The following is a 26,058-nucleotide window of genomic DNA, read 5'->3' as shown; positions in this document are numbered from 1 at the left end:
CCTGGGGTTTAGGCATCAGCACTTTTAAAGCACTAATCGATCACAATGTGCAGCCAAGGTTGGGAACCACTGCTTCAGGGGATCAGGAAAAGTATTAATAATGTACTTAAAAAACAAACAAACAAACAAACAAAAATTCCCTGAGACTTTGTTTAAAGAGATCCTTATTATGATAGGTTACTGTTTATTTGCTCCTCTCAGTATGTTGTTTGACCTATCTGGCTTTGTTATTTCATGACTACTTTTCCTTCATGTGACACCTCATTAGATTGCTATTCTTTGAGTTTTATGTTCTTGAGTTTCTAAAATAAAACACCTCTGGGCAAAACATCATTTGGGATACTTGTTGGAAATCAGGATAATCAGAATGCATTTCCATTAAAGCTGCTTATAAAGCAACAACTATATTTTTCACCAAAGGAAAAGCTCATGAATGTTCATCCTACTCTTCAAATATTCAAACAAACATGGAACTTCTAAGTGATAATTGAGGGGAAATAATTTAGGGCTAAGATATGATACTTTTAGTAAAGAGAAGACACTAGGGGGAAGTTAACCACTGAAGCAAGGTATTTGTCTGATTTCCCAGAGAATGGGCCGCTGCAATCATCTCTTAAGAACTGATTCCGTGTGAACATTAGGATTATTTTTGCTATTTCTGTGAAGAATGTCATTGGTATTTTGATGGGGATTGCACTGAATCTGTAGATCATTTTGGGAAGTGTGGACATTTTCACGATGTTAATTCTTCCAATTCAGGAGCAAGGAACACCTTTCCATCTTTTTGTGTCCTCTTTAATTTCTTTAACAGTGATTTGTAGTTTTTGTTGTAGAGATCTTTCACCTCCTTGGTTAAATTGATTCCAAGGTTTTTTTGTTTTTGTGATTATTGTAAATAGGCTTGCTTCCTTGATTTCTTTTTCTGATGGTTTGTTGTTGGAGTATTAAAAGACCCCAAATAGCCAAAGCAATCTTGAGCAAAAAAATAAAGCCAGAGGCATAACACTACCTGACTTCAAACTATACTACTAAGCTATAGTTACCAAAACAGCATAGTACTGGTGTAAAAACAGACACTGGGACCAATGGAACAGAATAGTGAACCCAGAAATCAACCCATGTACTTATAGCCAACTGATCTTTGACAAAAGCAATAATAACATACATTGGGGAAAAGACTGCTTCTTCAATAAATGATGCTGGGAAAACTGGACATCCATATGTAGAAGACTGAAACTAGACCTGTACCTCTCACCATACACCAAAATCAACTCAAAATGGAGTAAAGACTTAAATATAAGACCTGAATCTATAAAGCGCCTAAAAGAAATTGGAGGGGAAACACTTCAGGAGGTAGGACTGGGCAAAGATTTTATGAATGTGACCCCCAAAGCACAAGCAACAAAAGGAAAAATAAACAAATGGGATTATATCATACTACAAAGCTTCTGTACAGCAAAAGAAACAATTAACAGATTGAAAATACATCTTACTGAGTGGGAGCAAATATCTGCAAACTATGCATATGACAAAGGATTAATGTTCAGAATATACAAGGAACTCAAACAACTTAACATTAAAAAGAACACCAAAGAACCTGATTAAGAAATGGGCAAAGGAACTGAATAGGCATCTCTCAAAGGAAGATATACGACCATGGCCAACAGACATGAAAAAATGCTGAACATCACTGAGCATCAGAGAAATGCAAATCAAAACCACAGTAAGATACCATCTCACCCCAGTTAGACTGGCTATCATCAAGAAGACGGAGAACAACAAATGCTGGTGAGGGTGTGGAGAAAAGGGAACCCTCCTGCACTGTTGGTAGGACTGTAAACTTGTGCAACCATTATGGAAAATGGTATGGAGATTGCTTAAACAACTTCAGATAGAACTGCCATATAATCCAGCAATTCCACTGCTGGGTATATATCCAAAGGAATGGAAAGCATCATGTTGAAGAGATACCTGCACCCCCATGTTTATTACAGCTCTATTTACAATAGCCAAGAGTTGGAACCAACCTACATGTCCATCATTAGATGACTGGATAAGGAAAATGTAGTTTATATACATAATGGAATATTACTCATTTATAAAAAGAATGAAATATTGCCATTTGCAGCAACATGGATAAACTTAGAGAAAATTATGTTAAGTGAAATAAGCCAGGCACAGAAAGAGAAATACTGCATGTTCTCACTCATAAGTGGAAGCTAAAATAATAAACATATAAATAAAAGAAAGAAAGGTACAACATTCACAATAATACATTGAACTTTCAAAAGGACAACTGAGGTTACTAGAAGTGGGAAGGGAAGAGGGAGAGAGGAATGGGTAAAGAGCCATGAATAGCAATGATAGTGTATATTATTGAATATAATAAGTATTCTGATGTGAGCATTACATATTGAACATGAGTATTGATATTCAACCTTGTACCTCACAGATATGTACAACCAACTTTATCACAAAAAAAAAAGAACAACAAAAAAGATTGGTCCCTAAAAATGTAAGTGTAGAAAAGTCAGTTAGAAAGCACAACAAAGTTTAATAAGGGAGAGATGAGATTATAAACACCCAAGTTTCTGAAGCCCTAGGAAAATTTTTTAGTATTTCTTCTTTTTCTTTTTCTTTTTTTTTAACTACTACGGTTTTAGCTCAATCCAAATATAATACTACTACAATTGAGGGAAGATAATACAAAGATTTCAAGCCACTTCTCTTTATTATACTCTGTTCTCGTTTCCTTCTCTGACCTTGTTTTTTACTCAGCTGTCACTCTTCCATTTTTTTTCCTATTCGTTCTCACACAACTAACCATAATCTTCTCCTTGATCATACATAACTGCCTATATTTTCTTTCAAAAGTACATTTGAGAAATAAAAAGCATTTAGAAAGGACCATACTTTGAAAAAGTCATTATGGATAAGCATGTCAAACTAAACCAATGAATTAGGCACCCCAGTTGGGTGGCCACAAGCACCTCCATCCATGTGGTCATGTGGATCAAACTCTAAACACACATTTTACCTAATAAATTTCCTTTTTAAATAAAAACTCACTCTTTATTAAAATAGCTAAGTTTGAATAATACAGCTCCAAGTAACCGTGACAAACTGAACTTTCATTGAAATCCTAATATGTGCATGGACCTGAGCTAGATACTCTTTGGAATTTAAACATAAGTGAAGCACAATTCTATTTGGCTAATGTCTAGTGATAAGAACCATTGCTTATCAAGGAATAATATGGTAAATACTAACTTAGCACAGTAAAAATGGTCATCATTAGCTGAACACTTATTATGAGCCAAGCAATTTCTCAATGTTACCTCTAATGCTTACAACTGGTGATCTCTAAAGTTTTTTGTGCTGGTATCAGTAACACATTTGTGAGCATGCATCCCCCATATATGCTAGACTGTATAGTAATTGTATACTTGTACAATTGTAATAATACATTGCTCATTATAAAATATATTATAAGCATGTAAAATATTGAAATTAGAAATGAGGAGAAACTATAAAGAGAAGTTCTCCTATATTCTTCCAGTACTGCATGGACCATCTTTAGTATTCCCTGAGTGAAGTCTCCTCACGTGGAGAACACTACTAACCACACTATGTGGCAGAAACGACTGGTTGTCCTCCCAGTATTCATGATCCTTTACTTCCAGAGTGATGGAATCCCCAATTTTTATCTGGGCCCAGGGCATCCAAGAATAAAAATTACATGGCTCAGTCTCCCTTTGCAGCTGGAAGAGGCTTTATGCCTAAGTTCTAATCCTTGGGGTATGAGGGGAAATCATGTTTGCACCTTCCCAGAGGTGCCTTTAAAGGGATGAACCATGCCCATTTTTGCATTTCTTCCCACTACCTCCTTGGCATGTTGTCGTGGTGGTAGGCCTCTTGGACTATGTGTACGAGGGCAACACTCAAGGGTGGTAGAGCAAGAAAATAGAAGGTCCTTGGGTGCCTCTCAGATCTTGCGGAACAGAACAGACATCCCAGCTCTGGGCAACTCACTTGTGAACTGTCATATGTGAGAAAAATACATTCCTGTCTTGCAAAAGCACTGTTATTTTGGTCTCTGTTTTACGTGATTAAATCTATACCCTAGATAATACACTATGCTAGATTACTATCTCTACTGATAGATGAGGGAAAAGGGTCAGAGAAGTTAATTTCCTAAGTTACCCAGCTAGTACATGATAGAATCAAAGAGCCCAAAGTCTACCATCCTTCCACTAAAGCAGGCACTTTCCTGTGAGTGAAATACTATGGAATCAAGGAGGAAGGGGACATTAATGTTGCCTAGAGGGACTGTTGAGGGCTTCCTGATGTTGGTGGCTGTTTAATGGGATCTAAAAAATGGAAATGGAGGAAAAGACATTCTGTACTAATGGAATAGGCAAAGGGAAGGATATAGGGAAATATAGAAAAGGCTAACCAAGAGCCTTTGGCCCATTGCTCTTAGGTGATCACTATTGTTTCTTTAGCTTTATTTATCCAACCTATATTTCAGGGCACCTACCATATAGCAGACATAGACTAAGTCCTAGAGGTACAGTGGTGAAAAAAGATGTCTATGACAAATACATGAGAAGATGATATTATCAGCAATGTTTACAGGATAAAGTCCAAACCCCTTGTCAAGCAAACAAGGCCTTCACAATCGGACTGAACCCTACCTCTTGAACCTCATGTTACGCTACTGCTCTGTGCTCCACCTGCACAGAACTCAGGACATATGAGTTTCCAGACCTCTGACCTTTGCATAGACTGTTCCCCCTTCCTGGAATGCATTTACCTACTCTGCCTGGAAACATCTTACTTATTCTTCAAGAGCCAGATGAAATTCAACTTTTCTGTGACTCCTTCAAATAGGATGGCTTCTTATAACATACCCCCTTATTGCAGTTCTTCAAGTCTTCCTTCTTTTCTCCCTTCCTTTCTTCCTTTCAGTCAGAGAAATGTGCTGGGTTGTAGAGGTACAATGATGGAAAAGATAAAGCAATATTTTTCTCTGTGCTTATGAAGTTTACTCTCTAGGGAAAAAGGCTGACCATTAAAGAAATAGTTGCAATCCAATGTGAAAATTTCTTTGAAAGAGAAGAAAAGCCTGAAGGCAAGCACACAGCAGGAGCTCTACCCCTAATCTCAACTTCCTAGAAGAAGCATTATTTAAACTGAACCCTTTAGGATATGTAGGAATGATCCAGGAAGAGATAAGCAAGGGTGTTTAACAGTGAGTGCTTTTACTATAGATTATCTATTTTTGTTAATATTTCTTTTCTCCACTAGACTATGAGAGAGAACATTTTTAAAGTGTCCCAAATGATTTAAAAAAACAACACCAGGGTTAAACACTGGCTCAGATTAATGCTGAATATGTTACCATTGTACTTTAGTGAACCTCTAGGGTTTTATTTAGTTCTTCTTATATGCAGTATTTCCTACCTAACCTTCACCTCCCACCCCCTTCAGTTCAGCATTTGAAAGCTGCTTAGGGTCCTCACCAGCTTGTAAAAGTGTCTTGTAAATTGTAGAGCAGCATCTCTCAAACTTCAGTGTGCCTAAGAATCACCTGACATGCTTGTAAAGTACAGATTCCTCAGCCTCTATCTCAGAGATTCTGGTTCTATAGGTCTGAGATGGAGTTGAAGATTCTGCAGTTCTAACAACCTGCCCTGTGAGACCAGATGCTGCCAGTTCACACACCTTAAGTAGCAATGTGTTTGAGAAACTATACAAATATTTCTCAAGATTATTTCCCCCTTGTTCTCAAAATTGCTCTGCCAGGCTGAACTCCTTGGAACAAGAGTGAATTCTTTGCCCAGGTATATGGAACCTGTGACCTCAGGGGAACCACTCCCAGCAATAAGGCTGACTTTAAGTCCAATATGACAAGCCTAAGTAAAGGCTTCCCAGTGGATGGGGAGTTATGACTAGAGTATCCAACAAACTGTCCTCTATAAATGTACTGCAGGGCAAAAAAAGGTTGAAGTAGGTTTGTGAATGGGTAAGTAGGTCAGGTCTTCTATTTAATGTTTGGATTTTCTTCTTAAGATTCATCCCAGTCTAAATAGATGTTTTATAATTTCATAACAAGAAAATGATGAAATAATCACTGAACTTTTAAGAAAGCTTTCAGAATTGCTTGCATTTACCTCCATGTGTGTCATGTGCAAGAGTCTTGAAAGTTAAGCTTTTAAGGGCTATGAGAATAGAAACATGTCTCTCACAGGAGCAAAGCACACAGTTATTAGAGAGTTCTGACTATCTGGAATATCTGAAAATACTTAACTCTTAAGAAAAAAAAAACTCACAAAAGTTAGGAGGATAATGTTGATGATTAACCAGTGATATATTCAAAAACAAAACAAAACAAAACAAAAAAACTCAGAATGCAGTGGTTCCTTGGTAAAAATCAGCTCCCTTATCCTTCTTATTTCTTTCTTATCATGTATTGTCTAGAACAGCCCTGTCTAACAGAACTTTCTGGAATGATGGACATATTCCATGTCTGCACTGTTGAACATGGAACCCACTAGCCATAGTAGCTATTGAGTACTTGAAATGTGGTTAGTGCAACTGAAAAACTGAATTTAAAATTTTATATTATTTTAATTAAATTTAAATAATCCTGTGTAACTTGTATCTCCTTTCTTGGAAAGCACAGGTCTGGAAACTAGTACAACATAGTTGTTGGTCATCAAATATGTTCAATTTGTTGAATTGAATTGATCCTTTTCCCTAAAGATATGCATATGTTTAAGGTAAAAAAGTGAAAAAGGGCAGCTGTCTCAAGGATAGGCCAAAAAGTGTGATGAAAGAACAAAAACAGCAGGCTCCAAACTAAAAAAAGAAGTTGCCATTTTATTGAGCATTCCTTCTCAAACTTTAATGATTATTAAAAACACTGTTTCTGATTTAGTAGGTCTTGGGCAGGACCTTAGATTCTATTGCTCACAATTGCTCACAAGTCCCCAGGAAATGCTGCTGCTGCTACTCCATGGGCCACCCTTCCAGTAGCAAAGATGTAGAGGTAGGTAGGCCCATGGATCTACATAACTACTGTTGGCCCTGCCCCTGAGCTAGCTATGATTTCTTCATTCTTGGCTCAACAGTTCAAGATTAAGTCAGATGAATATCTTAGTTTATCAAAGGTAAACCCTGCTCCTAATCCTAATATGTATTAATTACTTTCTATGTCCTAGGAAGACTAATCATAACAAACTCTGCAAACATTATTAACACCATTTTATGTAAAATGGAACAGAGGTTTAGGTAGATGATTTGACTTATCCACAACTCGCAGAAGTACGAATTGGCAGAGGTGGGCTTAGAATCTAGTTGTGCACAAAATGAAAGTAGTCTCTCTCATTACGATGTCTTGTTACTCAAAACGTGGAGCACAATTGAGCAGCATCAGTCTTACCCAGGAGTTTATTAAAAATGCAGACTCAGGCCCCATCCCCCAGACCTACTGAATCAGAGTCTGCATTTTAAAAAGATTCCCAGATGATGCTTATACATGTTAATATTTGAAAAACTACTGTTCTATTCCATCTCCTGCTTTTTAAAGCAAAGTAACAAGCACAAGAGCAGGAAATCTGCTGATTGTGGCGGTTGGGAAATGGATTTAGATTGGCTAGGTTTGATGTTGGAGCAAATATTGATATCTTTGCCTGTGGCTAAATTCCTATTGCCTCTTGGGGATAGTTTAGCCAAAATTAAGCTGTTTTCTGGCAGTTAAAGATTTTTCATCTTGGATAATACTACATTCTCAACAGATAAAAACATCAACAATGTAGTTTTAACAATGTTCATGGGGAAAAAAAACACAAAATGAAGCAAACTTTTTTGTTGAAGGATAAATGTACTAAAATCAGCAAATTCTTCCAAAATATCTTACCATTATTAATCACTGCCAGGATGGTTTAAGTAAACAAATGTATTTCTGCTGCCTTTCCCATCATGGGTAATTCTAGAAAACTGTTCAATTAAAAGTGAATAGTAACCTAAATCACAAGGGCCTGTTAATGTACATAGTGACTCAAAGAAATTAATGCCTAACAGTCCAGCTCCACAACCAAGTGCTTGGTTATCTCACTTCTGTAATACAGCGACTTCCTCCTCAGAGAGCTCTTACCCTCAGCTTCCTGTTGCCAGAATCAACCAGAAGTGCTATTTAAATGTTGCTTAACAACATCTCAAGCCCATTCTCTGGCTCCCAAATGAACCTTACTGCTATTCAGTTGCTTCCCTGTGTCCCTGAACCCACGGCATCCTTTATTTTTTCTCATCTCCCTCTCTTCTCAGTAAGTATCACATTGCCAGCCTTTTTTGGGCCATTTTTTCCCCTTCAGATCACTCTGTTGTCCTCTGCCCCAGAACTAATGGGATTCAATGGCCTTTCACATTCAAAACACTCTATAAAAATCTCACTGATAATATTATAATGATATTATAATTGTTTTCAAATAACTTGCATATAAATATTCTTCTTGGCAGCCATATCAATGGGTGATTTTAATTTTCATGTAGTGATTCCTGCTTTGCTTGAGAGGCTGGGCTGTGACACATGTAAGGTCCTACCCAACCTTAAAATATCATGACACTGTATAAGACTGAGCCTATCTGAGGCATTTACATGTAAGAACTCAGCCACTTCTTCACTAATGGTAGAGCTCTAATGTCCCTTAACTTACCTTTCTAAAAAAAAAGGCAAACATCTCTTTAAATATCTTTTGTACCTTTATTAGACACTTATGTGAAAATTCCCTTTGACCTTAGAAATTTCCTTTAGGTATTCAATTGCCATATTTATGTGTGCCAAGGAGCCATTTCCACAAGAATCATTTCTACTTAAAATCAAATTTGCTAACCAGCAAAATTAATACACTTACTTGTAACAAAATTATTTTTGAGGAGGACTTTAATATATAAGTTAAAATTTGTCATTTAGGTAATATTTTGAAAGAAGGAAATGTTCTTATGCAACATGACTAAAATGCCCTGGGGAACTCTGAAATAATTTTTTCATTAAATAGAGCTGAAATTATATGAACAACTAGAACATGGGAAAGAAAAGAGGAAAACAAAGTATAGAACACTGGGGAATGAGAAAATAGACTGTGAAAGGAACAGCGATTTGTTCAAGGTTACCCAGTGAGTCAGGAACAAAGGCGAGAGCTGGGCCTGCGCCAAGAACCAAAACATACCCGCATTAATGGCTGTGCGCTAAACCTGCCATTTCAATAGATAATGAATTCATGTTTCTTCTACACGAGGGAAGATATTCTCATTTACCGTCCTTTCAGAGTTTAGCATGTGCTATATCATAAGTGTTTACTTTAAAAAATGATAAATACATAAACCGCTATCAACCAGAGGTTAACAAAGCATGATTTCACATACAAAATCTCATTTGATCCTCACAACAACCTCTGAGATAGGTATGAAAATTGCTTTCTTATAGATTAATTTAGGTCCAGAAAGATTAAATGAATTGCTCACACTGCCATGAGAATGGGGACATTTTCACCATACCAAGCTGCTCAGCAAACCTCTCTAAAGATCCTCACTCTTATGGAAGCACAAAGAGGGTTGCGTTGAGTACGAAAAAGTTAAAGATTAAAAAAAAATTACAAAGCCAATATTTACGAGAATAGGACAAATTTGAATAATTTGTTATATGTGGCTGATTTTACTAGCTAGTTTGTTGGAATACCAATTGAGCCTGTCTGAACAAGATCCTTAGATCCTGCTGATAGATGATTTCTACATGGCATGAGAACTCTATCAGAAGGCATTAAAATAATACAGATCTACCAATTTTGTAAGTAAGCAGTCCTACTTACAAAATCAAGTCATTGCTTTGTCAATGGCTATAATAAAGAGATTTATTTGGGAGATTGGACTTCTGAATATGGGTACTTCAAAAAGTTTGTGGGAAAAATAGAATTAAAAGATAATACAAATCTTTCCATGAACTTTTTGAAGTACTCTTTTATATATATGGATCCCTATCTGGAGGGTATTGAACCCTCTGTGAAAAGTTGTCTCCTACTCAAATCTACATGTAGCAGAAGAGTAAGTAAGCAAACTTTGTTCCCAAGCTGAGAGGGAAAAAACAGGGAGGGAAGGAAGAAACATAGTAGCAGCACCTTTGGAGTTAAGAACTCAAACTCTATAACCAGGCCATTTAGTTTCAATCTTGGCCCTGTCTCTTATTCTAAGTCCTTGAGCAAGTTACTCAGCCTCTTTATGAGTCAATTTTCCCATCTGCAAAATAGGGAAATTAATAGTACCCACCTTACAGGATTATTATGAGAATTAAATGAATTAATATTTGCTCAGTGCTTAAAAAAGTGTTAGGCCTATGGTAACCCAATATAAATGTCTGATAAGTAAAGGAAGGTAGGAAGAGTGAGAAAATAGTTGACAATAGGTACTTTAATATACTGCTGTGTTTCTTTCTACAGAGCTCTTTATTTTCCATAGCTGGGGCCACTTGATTTCTACCAGTAAATTTAACTCAATTTCCGGTCTGGCCTCGAACTGTTCTTGTTCAGAAAGATTTAAGAAGCCCTAGTTCAGTAGTTCAGGTGACTCAGCATTAAGTCAAACTTGCTGTTATTCTTGTCCTGACCCTGTGTCCCAGTTTTAGTCACTTGTTCCTGGATTCCAGTCCCAACCTTGTACTCCAGTTCTAGCATTCTGCTCCCCTCTGGCTGAGTCTCTGCTTGCAGAAGCCGCTCAGGACCTCCAGCTCTTTTGAAGTAGACATCTCCTGAAAGGCAGCCCATGGAGTAGACACACTTTGTTTGGAATTTTGTAAATTAATTGTCTGTATTTGGAAATCACAAATGTTTACAGAAAAAGTCAAATTTCCAACTTCTCTTGAAAAACTGGATGATCTATCAACACTGGGCCCCAAGTAGCAGCTGCACCCTTAGAGGGCCATGTGTTTTCTGTCTCTCACAGTCCTCGCTCTGCCTGCTCCATTTGTTTCTGTGATTTGCTTGGTCCTTGTCAGCATTCAAGGATGGGGTCTAAGACTGTGAGTAGCCCAAACTTATCGAGCACTTACTTTTTTTTTTTTCTTTCTTTTTAACCAAGCACTTTACTTACCAAGCCAGCTACTGTTCTAAGTGCTTGACATTCTTTACTGATTTAATCAAAGGTCAGGAATCCGTTGGTTCTTGTCCATTATCACTGAAGCCCTTCTTTCCTGCTTACCATCCCCTATCAACATGGATCTGTGGCTGTCCCATCTTCCTTGATCACTCTCCTCCACTCATTAGCTATGGTCCACTCACAAAGCCTTGCTGGACCTCCCCAGTGTCAACCACTCACTCAGATTGTGGCCTATGGCTTGTCTCCAATCTTCAGTGCCCAGCCAGACTCTGTCCACAAGAACTTTGGCTGTGAGAGTTGGTTGTGCTGCACGTACAGAACCCCAGGCTTCACTGACCTGCCTGATCCTATTATCTCGTGCTCCATGATTTTATAACACCATACATTTCATTATATATCGATAGACTCTATTCTCACAAAACTTTTCCTCCAATTTTTATTAGAAGCCCAACAAAATCTACCGAATATGTCTTGATTATTTACTTATGTTCTACGATATACAAATTGATTTGTGTGTTCCCTTAACAAGAAACCCAAAGGAGTTTGTCCATGTTGGCTACGAGCTAGAGCTATTCAATCTCTTTCCAGTGAACCATTTAGCAAATTAACATAATCTGAATAGAATTATCCATGGTTTTTTCTCATGATAAACCCTTGTGCTTTACAAAACATGAATGAAAGAGGGAAATAATTGCATGGCCAAGCCAAGATTTAGCAAATATCAAAACTAAATTCACAAAACTAATTCTATACATCATTTCATAAGATTATCTGGATTGGGTAAAACTGAATATGTACTGAATTTTAAATTCAGCTGATTAAGTTCTACCACAGTTTTTTAAAGAAAGTCTTAATAAAAATGTTACTTACATAAGGAATCGTGTCCAAAGTATCTGTGTTGACAATTATAGGAGCAGGGCTGGCCTAAAAGAGAGAAGTAAAATGTTTTAAATAACAAATAGTCTATTCTGAGACAGATTCTGTCTGTTAATTTATTTAACAAAGAGCTCAACATGCATTTCTTGAGGACCTGTACAAGCACTGTGTCAGGTGCTGGGAGGATAAATGAAATGGATCCAAGTTCCTGCACCTTCACTTGCTTCAAGTATTTGTTTGCTATATTTGCCACATAATAAAATAAACATTTGTAGAATTTATATTCATTTTCCCTTAAATTCTATACAACAGTGTAGGAGGTGAGGATTGGGGCTGTGTATGTGGCAAAGATTTCTAATAAATTGGGTGAGAGTTAAATTTTGCAACATTTCTTTAAAAAATGACTTTGCTAAAGAAAGTAGATTTCTCTCTCTTGCAGCAAAATTAAACCTAAACCGATATTTATAGCTATTCTCTTTAAACTGCCTTTTGAGAGTATGTTGTATTCAGTGCAAAAAGGGTTCTCTTATCAACATCTTATAAATTTACCTATGATACGTGCTGTATCATAACCTTTTTTCTGTCATTTATGCACCTCTGATCATATACCTTAGAAATCCATAGAGAGAAAATTAAAAATTAATCAAAAATGGCAGAAAATCATATTGGATATGCTAAACTTTCTTTTTCTACAAAATTTTGTACGATTTGTAGTAATACCCTTTAAAGTTGAGTGAGAATCTGTGTAAATCTGATATAGCAGTGCCACAAGCCAAGTCATTAGAAAATATGAGATTGCGATCTCTATTTGTATCACCAATGCTGACTTCATGAATATTGAGTAGACCTATCTTTCTAGTTTCTAGAATATTCACAGCAACTTTCACTTCATCCCCCAAAGGATCTTTAATCTCCTTCCCAAATTACAGATTTCATTTAGATAGAGGAAATACTCTCATCATGATTAACTGAGAGCTGTCTTATACAACACGGTAGTTTTGGCAAGTGCTCAACTTTTGGGACATTTCATTAGCTGTGTCCTCTGTAGTTAACAGAGTTAACAGCTTTTTAATGTATCTAGGCCTGTAAAATTCTAATCAAATGATAAATAAATAGCAATCCAGCAGGTTTTACAAAACAAAATTCCATGTCTTAACAATAACCCTGGCCTACTTATCTACATAGTGAGTCAACTACATGTTCATGGTATATTCATAACTCTCAATGGGAAATACCTTGTGGGTAAAAAATAGTGCTTGTTAAGAGGCATGTGTTGTAAGAAGGATATGAGGTTTGTAGTCAGAAGATCTGGCTCATGGTTGGTTCAGCAACTTCCTGATGAAATGATTTGGGATCTCAGTAACTTCTTGGTGGTGTGACTGGGGCAAGCCCACTAACCCTCTCTGACTCATTTTCCTTCTCTGTAGAAGGGGAATAGAAGTAATCACTTTCTGAAAAGGTTGAAGATCAAATGAGGTAATATATTTGAATGTGCTTTGTAAACTGTAAATTTCAGAATTAATGTTACGTAATATTATCAGTAAGTGTCTCTAAAGATAGACTGCTGTAAAGACAAATTGTTGGACGGTTTGAGCTGTCTGTACTCCAAAAATTTCAATGCTATGTTCCTGGCTCCAATTGCACTCAAGAAGTCTGATCACATGTTCTGAGACAACCTTTCATGTCAAAGGTAATAATGGCAATAATTACCATTTATTAAATATATATAAGGATATGCATATATATCCACATTTAATTTTCACAAAACCATATTGATGAGGCATTATAATGAAGCACTATGTTATAGATGAAAAACTAAAGCTCAGAGAAAACGAGAACTGAGATTTGAACACTGGCCTTTCTGACATCAAAATCCATTTCTCTACACTAAGCTGCCCCATGATCACAGGATCTAGTTGGCTCTGTCAGAAGAGTCCTCCAGTGATACGAGATCCTCATGCTAGAGCATCTTAGGAGATTCAGACAGAACAAAGACCATCCTGAAGGCATGAAATATCTCAGGATATTACAGGTTAGATGTTGAAAGCAATCTGGTGAAGCTTTAATAAGTATTTTTTTTTTATGTTTTTAGTTTTTATGGCATCTTTCCTATGCTTTCTGTTTGTTTCCCATGACTCACAAAAGTGATTGTGCCTTATATCTTTGACTAGATTGAAACCTCTGTGAGTATCACACCCAGTAGTTGTATTTTCCTCTATTATCTAGTTAGCTTTGGTCAATAAATATGTATTAATTTGACTTGGGCTTTTATCTCATCTTTTTTTTTCTTCTTATGGATTATATTAATGTGTTATGGGAATACATTGTAGACATAAATCCATTTCTTATGCAATGCCATTTAAGACTTTTGTATGTTTATGTGGCTATTTTCTACTTTCTGTATGTAAATTTGGTCTTTCCAATAAGACTCTATGTTTAAAAATTGACAAGGATTGTATACTTCTCTAGGATTCTCCACAGCACTTGGGTACACAGAAGGAGCTCAATAAATACTTGGGAATTATTGAATAGATATAGCTATAAAGTATATATGAGTGTGTAAAGGAAAGTTACACATCTTTGTAAGCTCTGTAGAGCATTACTAAGATAACCCCAAAACCTCATATGTTACTGATAAGATTGTGACTACTTTTCCAGTATCCAGTATCACCTTCTTTCTGTGTCTAGTCACTATTGTTCAACTAAATCCAGCCTTTATAAAACAATAATTAATAACTTCATAACTACAAAGGATGTAGAGTCTATGAATCCTGAAGTACGAGATCTCTGTTATGTGGAACCTATGTTATGTGAAAAGCTCATTGCTTTTTTTCAGTGCTAAAAAGATCCAGAAGCCACAGTTAACACCTTTATCTCTAGAAGTCAATAAAAGTGCATGAAAAAACAGGATGGGTGAATTGTGTGAACATATACATGCATCACAGTACCCCACTGTGTGGCTACACCAAGCTCTCTGAAGGTTCTCCCATGGCTCTACTTGAGGACCCTAACAGTCCACCCCAGATTCTTTTCACAGAAGTTGCTTAGAATCTTTTAGGCATCAACAGCACATATTCAGCAGAGAATAAAAACCCAAAGTGGTGGCAACACAAGAGTGTAGTGGAATGGCAAGCATGGCCCACGAGTGTGCTCTTCCCACCAGTTGGTAATTCCAGATCTTCTTTGACTCAGCCCAGCTCCTATTTCTTTGTTCACTTTTGCAATCATGAGAGGCCATTCCTAGTTTGGTCTAGTTTGGTTTCTGAGTCTTAAAAACCAGTTCCTTGGTTACGTTAATGGTTTCCTCCAAGGTTTTTCTCCACTCTCCACACTACCCTGCCGTATATCCTCTCTTTCTTCATATTAAACATCCTCTTAAATTAAACCCCTAAGTCAAACTGGTGACTCAGCAGATTCCAGCCTCTGCCTTTAGTATGCTTATTTCCACTAATTGGAGAGAGATTTGTAACAAATCTGAAAAAACATACATCGTTTTAAACAGAAGCTTCAAGGCTTGTCTTTATGTAAATCTAGGCAATGATTTTTGAAATTATAAAGGACTAAAAAAATCAATCTTTCTCGGGTGACCCAAACTATAAGAGGCAAATGGTCTGCATTTTATATTACATGCTCTTCCATGTAGAGAAAGCCAGTTTATAACAAGAAAGAAGAATAGACCTAAGAACAGAGAAGCAAGAAGCAAGCCAAGAGAATACTGATAAAAATTTAAATTATTAGATCAAGTTATTCATGAATTCCAGCCATATCCAAATATTCTTATATTACATCAACATTTTTGCTTATGTTAGTAAAAGATAAACTTCTGTTGCTTGCCACCAGTAGAATCTCACTAGTAAAGAATCCAACATATTGAATGTAGATTTCCAAAGTAGTTCACTGATTCTGACTAATGACTAATGACTAATGTCTATTCCTAGATATTTGTTAAGTGCCAGATCTAGGAAATACCTAACATCGGGGGGCAGGTGGTCATGAAGCCAGCTACAGTGAAGAAATCTCAAGCAAGGCATTGGGAGAGGAGATATAGTAGCTAAGCAGAAAGCTTACTCAAGTTCTGAGGAGTACAGGCTAACCAGTGGGAAGGTCAAAAGACTGAATCGAGGCCTGTACCTAAACATTTAAGGAGCAAAGTAGAAAAGGAGAGAAACTTGCTAGTTCATCAAGTGAACTAGATACAGCAAGAACTGAATAGTAACACTCATGGGGCCAGGAATTGTACAGGGATTTCTAATGACCAGGGACTTGCAAGAAGAAGGCAGGTGGTAGTTGTCAGTAGGCTAAGTTAAACAGGAGGTTAAAAATGGCAAGAATAACATATAAGCTGCTGCTGGGGACCAGTACGTTTGTACGATGCTGGCTGATCCTACAACCCTCCTTTCCTTACTCTGGCCCAGTTACTGAGGCCTGCAGGAGGCATAACTTAGCACAGTCAGACCCAGGCTGACTCATTCAGGGGTTCTTTGAGTAAGGACCAAAGAGATTATTTGGTAAATGACTGATTAAACATTATATTGCTCACTGTATGAAATAGAGAAAGAACAAAATAGGAGGAACAAGTATACTCTAGAATCATAGAACTTTTAAAACTGAGATTTTAAGAAACATTTAATTCATCCCTTTCATTTTACACATATGAAAATGAAAACAGAGAAAAAAAGTGGCATAACCTACAACTCACAATTACTTAGCATCAAAACTGAGGTTAGGATAATAATAACAACAAAAATAACAATAATAAAGTATTAGCATTTATTGAGTGATTTACTATGCTCCAGGGACTTTGGTGAATACTTTAAGTACATTAATATATTTAATTCTCACAATGTTCTAAGGAAAACATTATTGTTCCCATCAAAAAGAAAGGAAAGAAGGAAGGAACGGAGGAATGAAGGAAAGAAAGAAGGAAGGGAGAAACAAAGAAAGATACAAAGAAAAAGAAAAGGAGGCCCAAATTAGCTAAGTCACTTGTCACAAATCTAAGAGATGCCACAACCAGTTTTCTAACCCATGTTTTTCTAACCCGAGAGCCCATGATGGTAACCCTAACATGTCCTGATTTCTCTGCCTAAGTTTTTCCAGGTTACCAGACTGAAAATGCAATTCTTTACTCCCTGGAAAATTGCTAGTTTCTCTTTCACAGTCTGAAGACAAATTTTTCACTGTACTGTCTCAGATCCAATTCCCCAATTCTCAGAAGGTTTCTAGGTCCCTTAATCTCTTGCAAACCCCCACTTAAGAAAAATGGGACAATGCTATTTTCCAGTTAACCTATTTCTCAAGAAGTTAGCTGGGGAAATAATGCATGTGAAGCAAAAGAGAGCTTTATAAATGTAAGGATATTTTATCTATTATTGTGGTTATTTTTGGGGATTTTCTTCTTTTCATGTTCCCTCTCCATAACACCAACCTACTGGGTGTGGCTGGATCCAGCCCAGCTGCAAGTCATCACTACTAATATCATCAAGTGGTTCTGGCCTGTCACTTGCTTTACCCTTGCCTGGCAGTGACATAGAGCTCCCTTTCTCTCCCCCCTCCCCCCACACAGGTGAGGACACTGAGGCAAGAACAGTGGGGGAGTAAAATGAAAGTGCCTGAGGGCTTGAGGCTTACCTTAGGTTATCACCAGCCTAGTTCAGTAAAATAGCAAAAAGAATGGCAGGTTCATGTTTGGGCTTGAACTCAATTCAACTCTGTTTGCTTGAACTCTCAATAATAAAAATAATATTATCCTTAATTTACAGGTAAGTAAACTGACATTAAATAATTGCCCAAGGTCATCCAGCAAGTAATAGTAGGACCAAGAATCAAACCCAGCAGTCTTGGCTTCAAAGAGTGGGTAACTTGTAGCCTTTGCAAAACATTTGCTTCTGCACTCTGTAGAGATTTAAGTATCCAGAAGTCTGTTTTAGTTAACCCAGTTTCTCTCACTGATCCTTGAAAACCCACCACTGGTATTTCATGCTTTTGGACTGAAGTATTACCATCTCTGTTTGATAGTCCTTTCAAACACAAGGTGGTATAATATTCTACAGGAAATAGATGATATCCTAAAGACCTCAGGTAGGCAGAGTTTGTCGTTTATTTTCCCCAGTGAAGAAAAGATGGGGCAACCTGGAAAATGAGACACAGAAATAGAGACCAGGAAACCAAAGAGAGTTTTCTTTTACTTCCTAGATTTTCACTAGAATCAGTGCCACTTGGATCAAGAGAGGGAAATTGCTTGAACTGTTATGAAGACTCTTAAGACCTCCATCCTGTACCTTCACTGCATACCTCTGTGCACTTAGTATAAAAGGCGAAAATAAATGACTCACCAAAACTAGTCCTGCAGATCAACACTGAAACCCAAGTTGATAATTATATCAACCACTAATACCACAATTTATAATTTATAAAGTGTGTTCACACACATTCAATCATTTGACTCCCACAGGAAGAGGGAAGGGAACCAACATTGATTGACCAAGTCCCCACTGTGTGCTAGGCAAGTACGGTAAACTTTTTACCTGTCTTTTGTTGCTCACTCCTTACAGAAGCCCAGAGGGACTGGTGAAAATTTCCCTTGTCTATAGGTAATAAACAGAGGCTCAGAGCTGTTCAGTGAATTTCTCAAAGTCAGACAGCTAGAGGGAAGCAAAGCTGGGATTCAATCCCAGGTTTTCTGATGCTAAACACTTTTCTTTTCACCACGAGGCCATGATGCCTCAGATCCCACTGATTCACACTGAGCTTTTACAGATCTAACTGCTTTATTTATGCAAATGCTCGCTGAAGATCCCACAAAAAATGGAGTAATTAGCTCAAATCTCAGATGTGGTTTAGTCAATGTACCCCGTGCCACAATAACCATACCTACTTAATTCACTAATTCACTCCATATGGTACTATTCCTGGAAAGATCCATGTGGATGTCATCTGCTCCTTGTTGTTAAGTTACCAAAGAGATATGATCTTAGCAGTAAAGTGTTTTGTCCAGATTTAGGTACCAGAATTCCGAGCAAGCTGTCAATAACCTGGATCTTTAGGCTAAGTTTGGGCTTGTTTTTTCTATAGCACAGGTAGGGCCTTTCATACAATGAGTGATGAATAAATGATTACTGGTTAGTTTTCTTCCATCTTCTCCCTTTCATCATTGGGCCAGGCTCCTCACTACTCCAAGCACACACCTTGCTCATGCCTACCACAATGCGTTTGCTTTCATTTCTTCTTTTTCTCACATTTTGATTCAGTTGTGGTCCCCTCTCTCGCCTATCTAAACACATTCTATGCATCCCGCAAGGACAATCTGAAGTCCTAGATCCTCCATGAAACTTTCCCCAGTCATGACTTCAGGACTCAATCTATCCATCCCATCTCCCAAATTGTAAATCATTAATTATTTGTACTAAGTCAGTTCATAATATTCAATTATAAAAATATAAGGAAAGAAGTTATATAAAAGCACCCAGATGAATGTTTGTTTTTTTTTTTTTTCTGTTCTTCTATGTGTTGATGGCTCATTGGCTCATGTGTGATACTCATATCTCCTTGCTGACATTTGCTCATTTTGAGGGCAAGGCCTTGTCCCACTTCATTTCTTCACCAGCCATCCCCACCTACACTCTTAATAGTGCTTTACATACAACATACTCAAAAGGTGATTGTTAATTGATTTTTAGACCTATGAGACTATAGCCACAGCAACAAGAGATGAAGAGTCACGAGAAACCCTTGAGTCAAGCGTATTAGATGAAATGGGTGGAAAAGGATAATTATGTGCTATCCTCTGGTGACAAGCTCTTGTATCACACTGCCTGGTGGTATTGTGTGAGCATTGGGTGCCTGTCATGCCCTGGCAGACCATGTTATTCTGAACATGGCATGTAAATTAAGGAAAATTATAAACAGAAAGATACCTCTATGCCAACCATATGCTGGTACTTTATACTCTTTTCTATTCCTCATCACAACCCTATGAATTGCATGTGCCAGTTATGTTCATTTTATAGATATGGAACATGAGTCATGAACCTCTAACATAATTTGCCCAAGGTCACTTGACTAATAACTAGTAGAGCCAAGGCTCACTCCTCTTGACTCCAAGTCCATATTCTTGTCTTATAACCACCCTATGTAGAGCAAGGAAGGTAGGTGCTGGCAGTGTTACCTGCCCTACCTAACTTACTATCTTACTCTACATTTCAGGAGAAGTTGGAAAGGTGGGAGAAAGCATGGGATTTGGGGAAAAGCTAAGGGACTCAAAGATCATGAAAAAAACAAAATGGCATCTATAGCATTTCTCAAACTTTCGAGAAGAATGTGAAGCCATATTCCCAAAGACTCACCTGAAACTAGACATTTATTTGAAGTCTTATGTTTTATTTTAAAAATGAATGCAAATTTTATGTTTCATTCCATAACTATCTATTTTTTAATATAAAAATAATCTTTTAACTTATATATAATGGATCCAACCTGTCATCCCTGGTAGTTTCTGCATGACCATCAAAAATCAGGCACTCTATCTCCTTGGGAGTAAGCACACTCCAGCCAAGGCATTATGCCCCTGCTATAAGGATGGCAGGACTGGGAGTCAGGAGATCTCAGTTTTAGACCGAGCAACTTCAGTAATGAAGGGTGGAAAGGCAACTCACTGAGCCTTCTCATTTATTTCTACATTTGTGAAATAAAGAGTGAAATAGATGGCCTCTAAGAGTTCGTGTCTCATCAAGGATCTGATTTCACTCATCGTAAATTTTTCCCTTATGGAAAATACTGAAAAGAAGGCAGAGATGCTGTATAACTCTTCCTTCTGGGAAATAATGATCCCTGCTTTTACCCTTCAGATACAGAAAGTTAGAAGAGCTGATGTTAGGAAAGGCACACAGAAAGTTAAATTGCATAAAGAACAATGATATAAATTGGTTTCTAATGAATCAGCCAAAGGATGAGGTCCTGTATGCCTTAGACAAGACACTGCAAAAATCCATTTATGATTCTCTTGCTCTATGTTTATAGTCTATATTTTGTTTTCTTTGTAAACCAGTTAATTTTCTTGTCTCAAAATCACGTAATCATCAGCAGAGTTCTCTTCGATATTAAAGAGTCAAAAAGATTTGAAGTACAGCACAGAATTATCACCAAACTCTTTCTTCCATCCTTGCCTTTCTTCATGTTCTGTAAGTCTTAGCTCCAGGAAAATGTCCCTCTGCCTTCATTATTCCCCTCCTATCCATAATTTGATGCTAGATTATACACTAAAGTTTGAAACACAACAGGTGAATCCATGGAGAAGCTATTAAAATATTTTGTATCTAGCATGATGCTTTTGTGTGACAGAATGTTAGGGAGAAACCAAGAGGACATGTGAGTTAGTTTCCTGTTTAACCATTAGTAATCTATAATGTGCTCTCATCTATGGTGGGTCTGGAAGGTGTTCCAAGACTTGCCTCTGAAAGATGGCATTTGGGCCAGGTTGCGAGAGGAACAGGGTAGAGAACATTTTAGTTCCACTTCCCTTATTTTAAATTCTGATAATATCTATAAGTTTAACAATTTCCCCTCTACCAACTTTTCTTCAAAATTAATGTTCTATTTGGAATAGCTTTCAATGAAGATGGAAACATGAAGAAGGAAAAACACGAAGAAGGAATAGATAAAAAGAAGTGAATGAGACTCGAAAACAGGGGCTCACTAAATACTGCTGACATTTGCTGTTGCCAAAGAATATATTTTGCAGATGTGTTTGTACATTGTCATCAACTAGGCAATGAACTCTTTGTTCCACAAGCCAAGAGCCTACTAATCTCTGGGTCTGAAATGTCAACCAGTTCCTAGCCCCACAGCTGTCCTAGCTTCCCAGAGTGACAGTTGTGTATGTCATTCTTGGTTTCTCAGTATGCCAGTGGCTTTCTTTTAATCTCAATTATTTTGTTAAGTGGGGGTCCTGCTTGTTTGTTTTACCTCCTAGTAGGCCTGGCATAATGCTAGAAATGTGCATTTTAAGGTGAAGTTGGAGGAATATTATCTGTTGTTGTGCTAGAGGAGAGACAGGGAATCAGCAAGAGAAAAGAATGAAAGGAAGAGAAGAAAGCAGGGAGGCAGTTGCTTTCTGGTACATGGGGACTGTCACAAGTTACAAAGTGGAATGGCAATTCCCAGGCTGAGGCTTTCTCTCCTCTGTGCTCTCAGACTACTTTGTCCATTGGAATTGTAACTTCGGACACACTGGATCCTTCATTTGTTTTGTAAAGGGTTTCCCCAATGAACTGGAAAGGCAATGATAACATCCCTATGAACAAAATGTTTGCAACCTTACATGTCCTAACTCTTAAAACTCAATAAGAAAAACTTGCCCACTTGAACTCGATAAGAACATTTGCACCTTATGCTTTTATGTTATAGAATGAGAGCCTCCTAGCCCTGCAGTTGGAATCAGCAGCTGAGGCTTCTGGCTGCGGCCCAGTGTAACTTGGTCATGTGACTCAACTCTCTAAATTTCTAAGGTTACATTCAATTATAAATAAGAATTGTAAGATTCTGATTTTAATTCTAACCTAATTTTGAACATCAATAAAATAGTAATAAAAGGAGTTCAGAACTTGAATCATTGGACTAGGATTTAAGACCTTTATCCTCACTTCTATGATCATCTGAGCTGATTAATTTGACCTCTCTGAAACTTTCTATTCTTGTAAAAATGGAGATTATAAATTGCTATTTGGTCAATCTCATGTGCTTCTTCAAGGGACAAATGGGATCATATATGAAAACACTATGCAATTTGTAAAAGTATACATTTGGGATAACATTTTTAAAATAGCAACAATAATAATAATAATGGTGACCCTTACTGGGCACTTTCTTTGGTTAGGCACTATGCTAAGGATTTAATTCATGTTATCTCATGAAATCTACACAACCTTAAAAAGATTTGAATGACATATAATTTTACATAGGATGAAACTCAGGTTCAGAGAATTTGAGTAATTTACCCATGCTAGCAAGTGGTACTACAAGGACTAGTTGCAGATCATTTGAGTAACTGAAACTGAATCAGAGCAAAAAGGGCACTAGACTGAGATTCTATTCCTACTAGATTATGCTTTACTAACTAACCATTTCTGATCCTGGCCATTTCAACTTTCTGAATTTCAGTTTTCACATAAATATGATGGGGATAATAAAACCTGTCTTCTCCACTTTGCAAAATTATGGTGAGAAATAATCTGGTTTACACTGCTTTGAAAATTGTAACAAGATAGATACACATAAGGAAGATAGGTAGCAGTGGCAGGGGTATGCAGCAGCAGCAGCAATGGTAAAATACTAGTACAGTACATTTTTTTGGTCTCTACATAAGATAAAAATCAGAAATTCCATTGTTCTTAAGCATCTTCCTGCTAAATAAAAATATCTAAATACAGCTTAAGAGAGTACAATGTATCTAGTATTAGCTCATTGAAGGTTTTGAGGTTTTGATATGCATGTTTTAATTTTGTTACATGGAAGAAGACAGCTATTCTTAACTCTGATCAACTGTCTATTTTTCAACTCCATAACAAGGAATTTTGAGGGCTTAATTTTGCAATTTCTGGGGTGGCTGAGGAAAGTGGGAATGTCACAGCATGGGATTTACTTTGTTGTACAATAACATATAACTATAACTATGCTAATACCTCATTTTGATGAGTCAACAAAAACATTTTACAATGAGCAATACTGGGAAACAGGAATGGCATCCTGTGCATTAATTTTTGTGGACTTCAGATGTGTATGCACAGGAATCACAAGACCAGCAGTCAAAGAAAATGTAAACTGTATAAGGGAGGAAAATAAAAAGATAGCAATCTCTTGCTTTTTTGTTCAAAAACAACAGTGGCAATTTTATTCTATTTAATCAGCAATTTGCAAATGTTCATGCAGTCTCAAGTTGTTGCAATTACCCAGGTCGATTCTGGTATAGTTTTCTCCCCTTTAAATTGAACATCTCCATAGATTAAGTGTTGTCTTCATTCCTTTACTAATAGAAATTCCATTAATAGCTTCAATCATATTCTTTAGAAGGAAATAGACTAAAAACTGGGTATATCTAGATAGAAATGCAAAGCGAGGTTAAGAGGAATGAAATAGAGAAATGAATCCAACATGATTGAGGATGATGAGTCAAGTAATATTTAGAATCTAGAAAGGACAAAACACACTTGGAACACTATGAACTAGGACTGAAAGTCATCACTGAACAAATCCTATTTAAAGCTGACCTAAGCTTATGATGGTTCAAGCTCAACATTCAGGCACCAGAGGCAGAATAAGTAGAAATGATGCTGAAGCTGAGGAGACAGATTTTAAGGATAAAATGGAGACAAGGACCATTTCCTCATTATCATCTCATTGCTGCCTAAGTTCTCATTTCTTAAGTATTAATCAGCCTATGCAGATTTATTTAGCAAACATCATGTTTAAGAAACCATACCTGGCCCTGCTAAAAGTAGGAAGAGGAGAGGAGTACAGTTTGGCCCAGCAAGGAGTTAATAGTGTCATGTGGAAATAAGAGAAACCCACCAAATGCTAAAAAATGGAGCAGAAAATAGCACAAGAGAAATCATGGCAAAGTAGCTTGGTGCTTATGAAGGAGGAAGGCAGATGGGATTAGGGTTAGAAGGCCCGGGTTCTCTCATGGTCTTACTGACTAAATGATTTTAAACCAGGTACCTGACCTCACTGACTCTCTAAAATGGTGATAATAATAATAATGGGGCCATTTTATATTGGTATTGGGATGATTACATATGAAATTGTAGATTAAATCCATCCTCTTACCAACAGCTTTAATCTACATTTTTGTATTTAAAAGCCTATTAAAGTAGTTTTCCTACTCTTTCCCCCCCCCGGGGGGGGGCATTAATCAGGGTTGAAGTGGGAGGGAGGAGGCATTTCATCAGGTTACTAAGCATGAGAGAAGGCTGTGGAAGGGGATGTGAGTTAAGTTTTGAAGGATGCAGCCTCACCCTGAGGCCCAGTGTGCTTTGCTGATTTGCTCATCTTCTCTCTAGCTCTTCCAGGGCTGCATTCTATCCCTGTATCTCTAGTCACTAACTGGCCCCTGTCTTAGTTAAGGTTCTCTGGTTGTGAGAACAGAAAGTCACTTGCACTAGCTTAAGCAAAATTTGGAATTCGTTATCAGGCTAAAAGGGCAGGAGGCACACCAAGGTAGGCCACCTGGTGGACTGGAACTAATATCAGGGAGTTTTCAGGAACCCAGGAAGCCACAGCCCGACCTTTCTCAGTTTCTTTCAGGATCGCTTCTCTCAGTGTCTTTCTTTGGGACATGTAGTTTCTCATCTTTTCTCCTTCTACATTTGCTTCATTCTTTTATGTCTGTGCACAAACTTTCTCTGCTTCTCAATGCATATATCCTCAGTTCTAGGCACAGACAGTTGTCCACCTGTGGGCCAGACCATATGTAGCAAGGGCGATGAAGCCAGGCGTCTGAAAGGCATCTCTTCTCAGCTGGAAATTCTCTTCTAAGGCTATACCACCTTAGTCTGTGGGTCTGAATTATTCAGAGTTCTTTTTCTGATTTACCTGTAGGATTCCTAACCTGAGATGAATGACCCAACTCTCATCCTTAGTGTTCCTGACTTTGCTTCCTCTCTAATGCTCAGAGGTAGATCAGAACCTGGGGGAAGCCAGTGACTTGACCCCATTCCATACTGCTTTTTCATGCCTTGGTGCCTTTGCACCAGCTGTTTCATCCTCTCTCACCTCCCTCACCTGGTAAAGCCCTACTTTAGAACATCTCCAGACTTTTCTCCTCTTTTCAGTCTTCCTTGATCATCCTTCCACTCCATTCCAAGCGGATGGATCAGCACTCCTTGCTGCATTGACTGCGGTTTGTACATCCCTTAGTTACTACTCCTATCATACTACATTGCAGTTATCTTGATTTTAGTGGTTTTCCTCTTATTCTAGTGAGCTGGTTAAGAAAATGGGTTCTGGGTTCAGATCACCAGGTTCAAGTCCCTGCCT

At 37.5% G+C, this 26,058-nt stretch overlaps 1 protein-coding gene across 11 annotated transcripts in view; it reads right to left on the bottom strand.

Annotated features, from left to right (window-relative positions):
- DLG2 (discs large MAGUK scaffold protein 2) overlaps positions 1–26,058 on the bottom strand; it is a 2,032,915-nt gene that overhangs the window by 684,100 nt on the left and 1,322,757 nt on the right. For 10 of the 11 annotated variants that reach the window (XM_063094161.1, XM_063094165.1, XM_063094169.1 and 7 more), the window contains one exon: positions 12,022–12,075. The exons of the other annotated variant lie outside the window; for it this stretch is intronic. In XM_063094161.1, the coding sequence (XP_062950231.1) occupies positions 12,022–12,075 (54 nt within the window). The remainder of the gene's footprint in view (positions 1–12,021; positions 12,076–26,058) is intronic. 11 annotated transcript variants of the gene reach the window in all.

The sequence above is a fragment of the Cynocephalus volans genome, chromosome 4 (genome assembly GCF_027409185.1).
Source record: "Cynocephalus volans isolate mCynVol1 chromosome 4, mCynVol1.pri, whole genome shotgun sequence".
Lineage (NCBI taxonomy): Eukaryota > Metazoa > Chordata > Mammalia > Dermoptera > Cynocephalidae > Cynocephalus > Cynocephalus volans.
The sequence above is the reverse complement of the archived record's forward strand: the minus strand, read 5'-3'. Positions and strand labels throughout refer to the sequence as shown.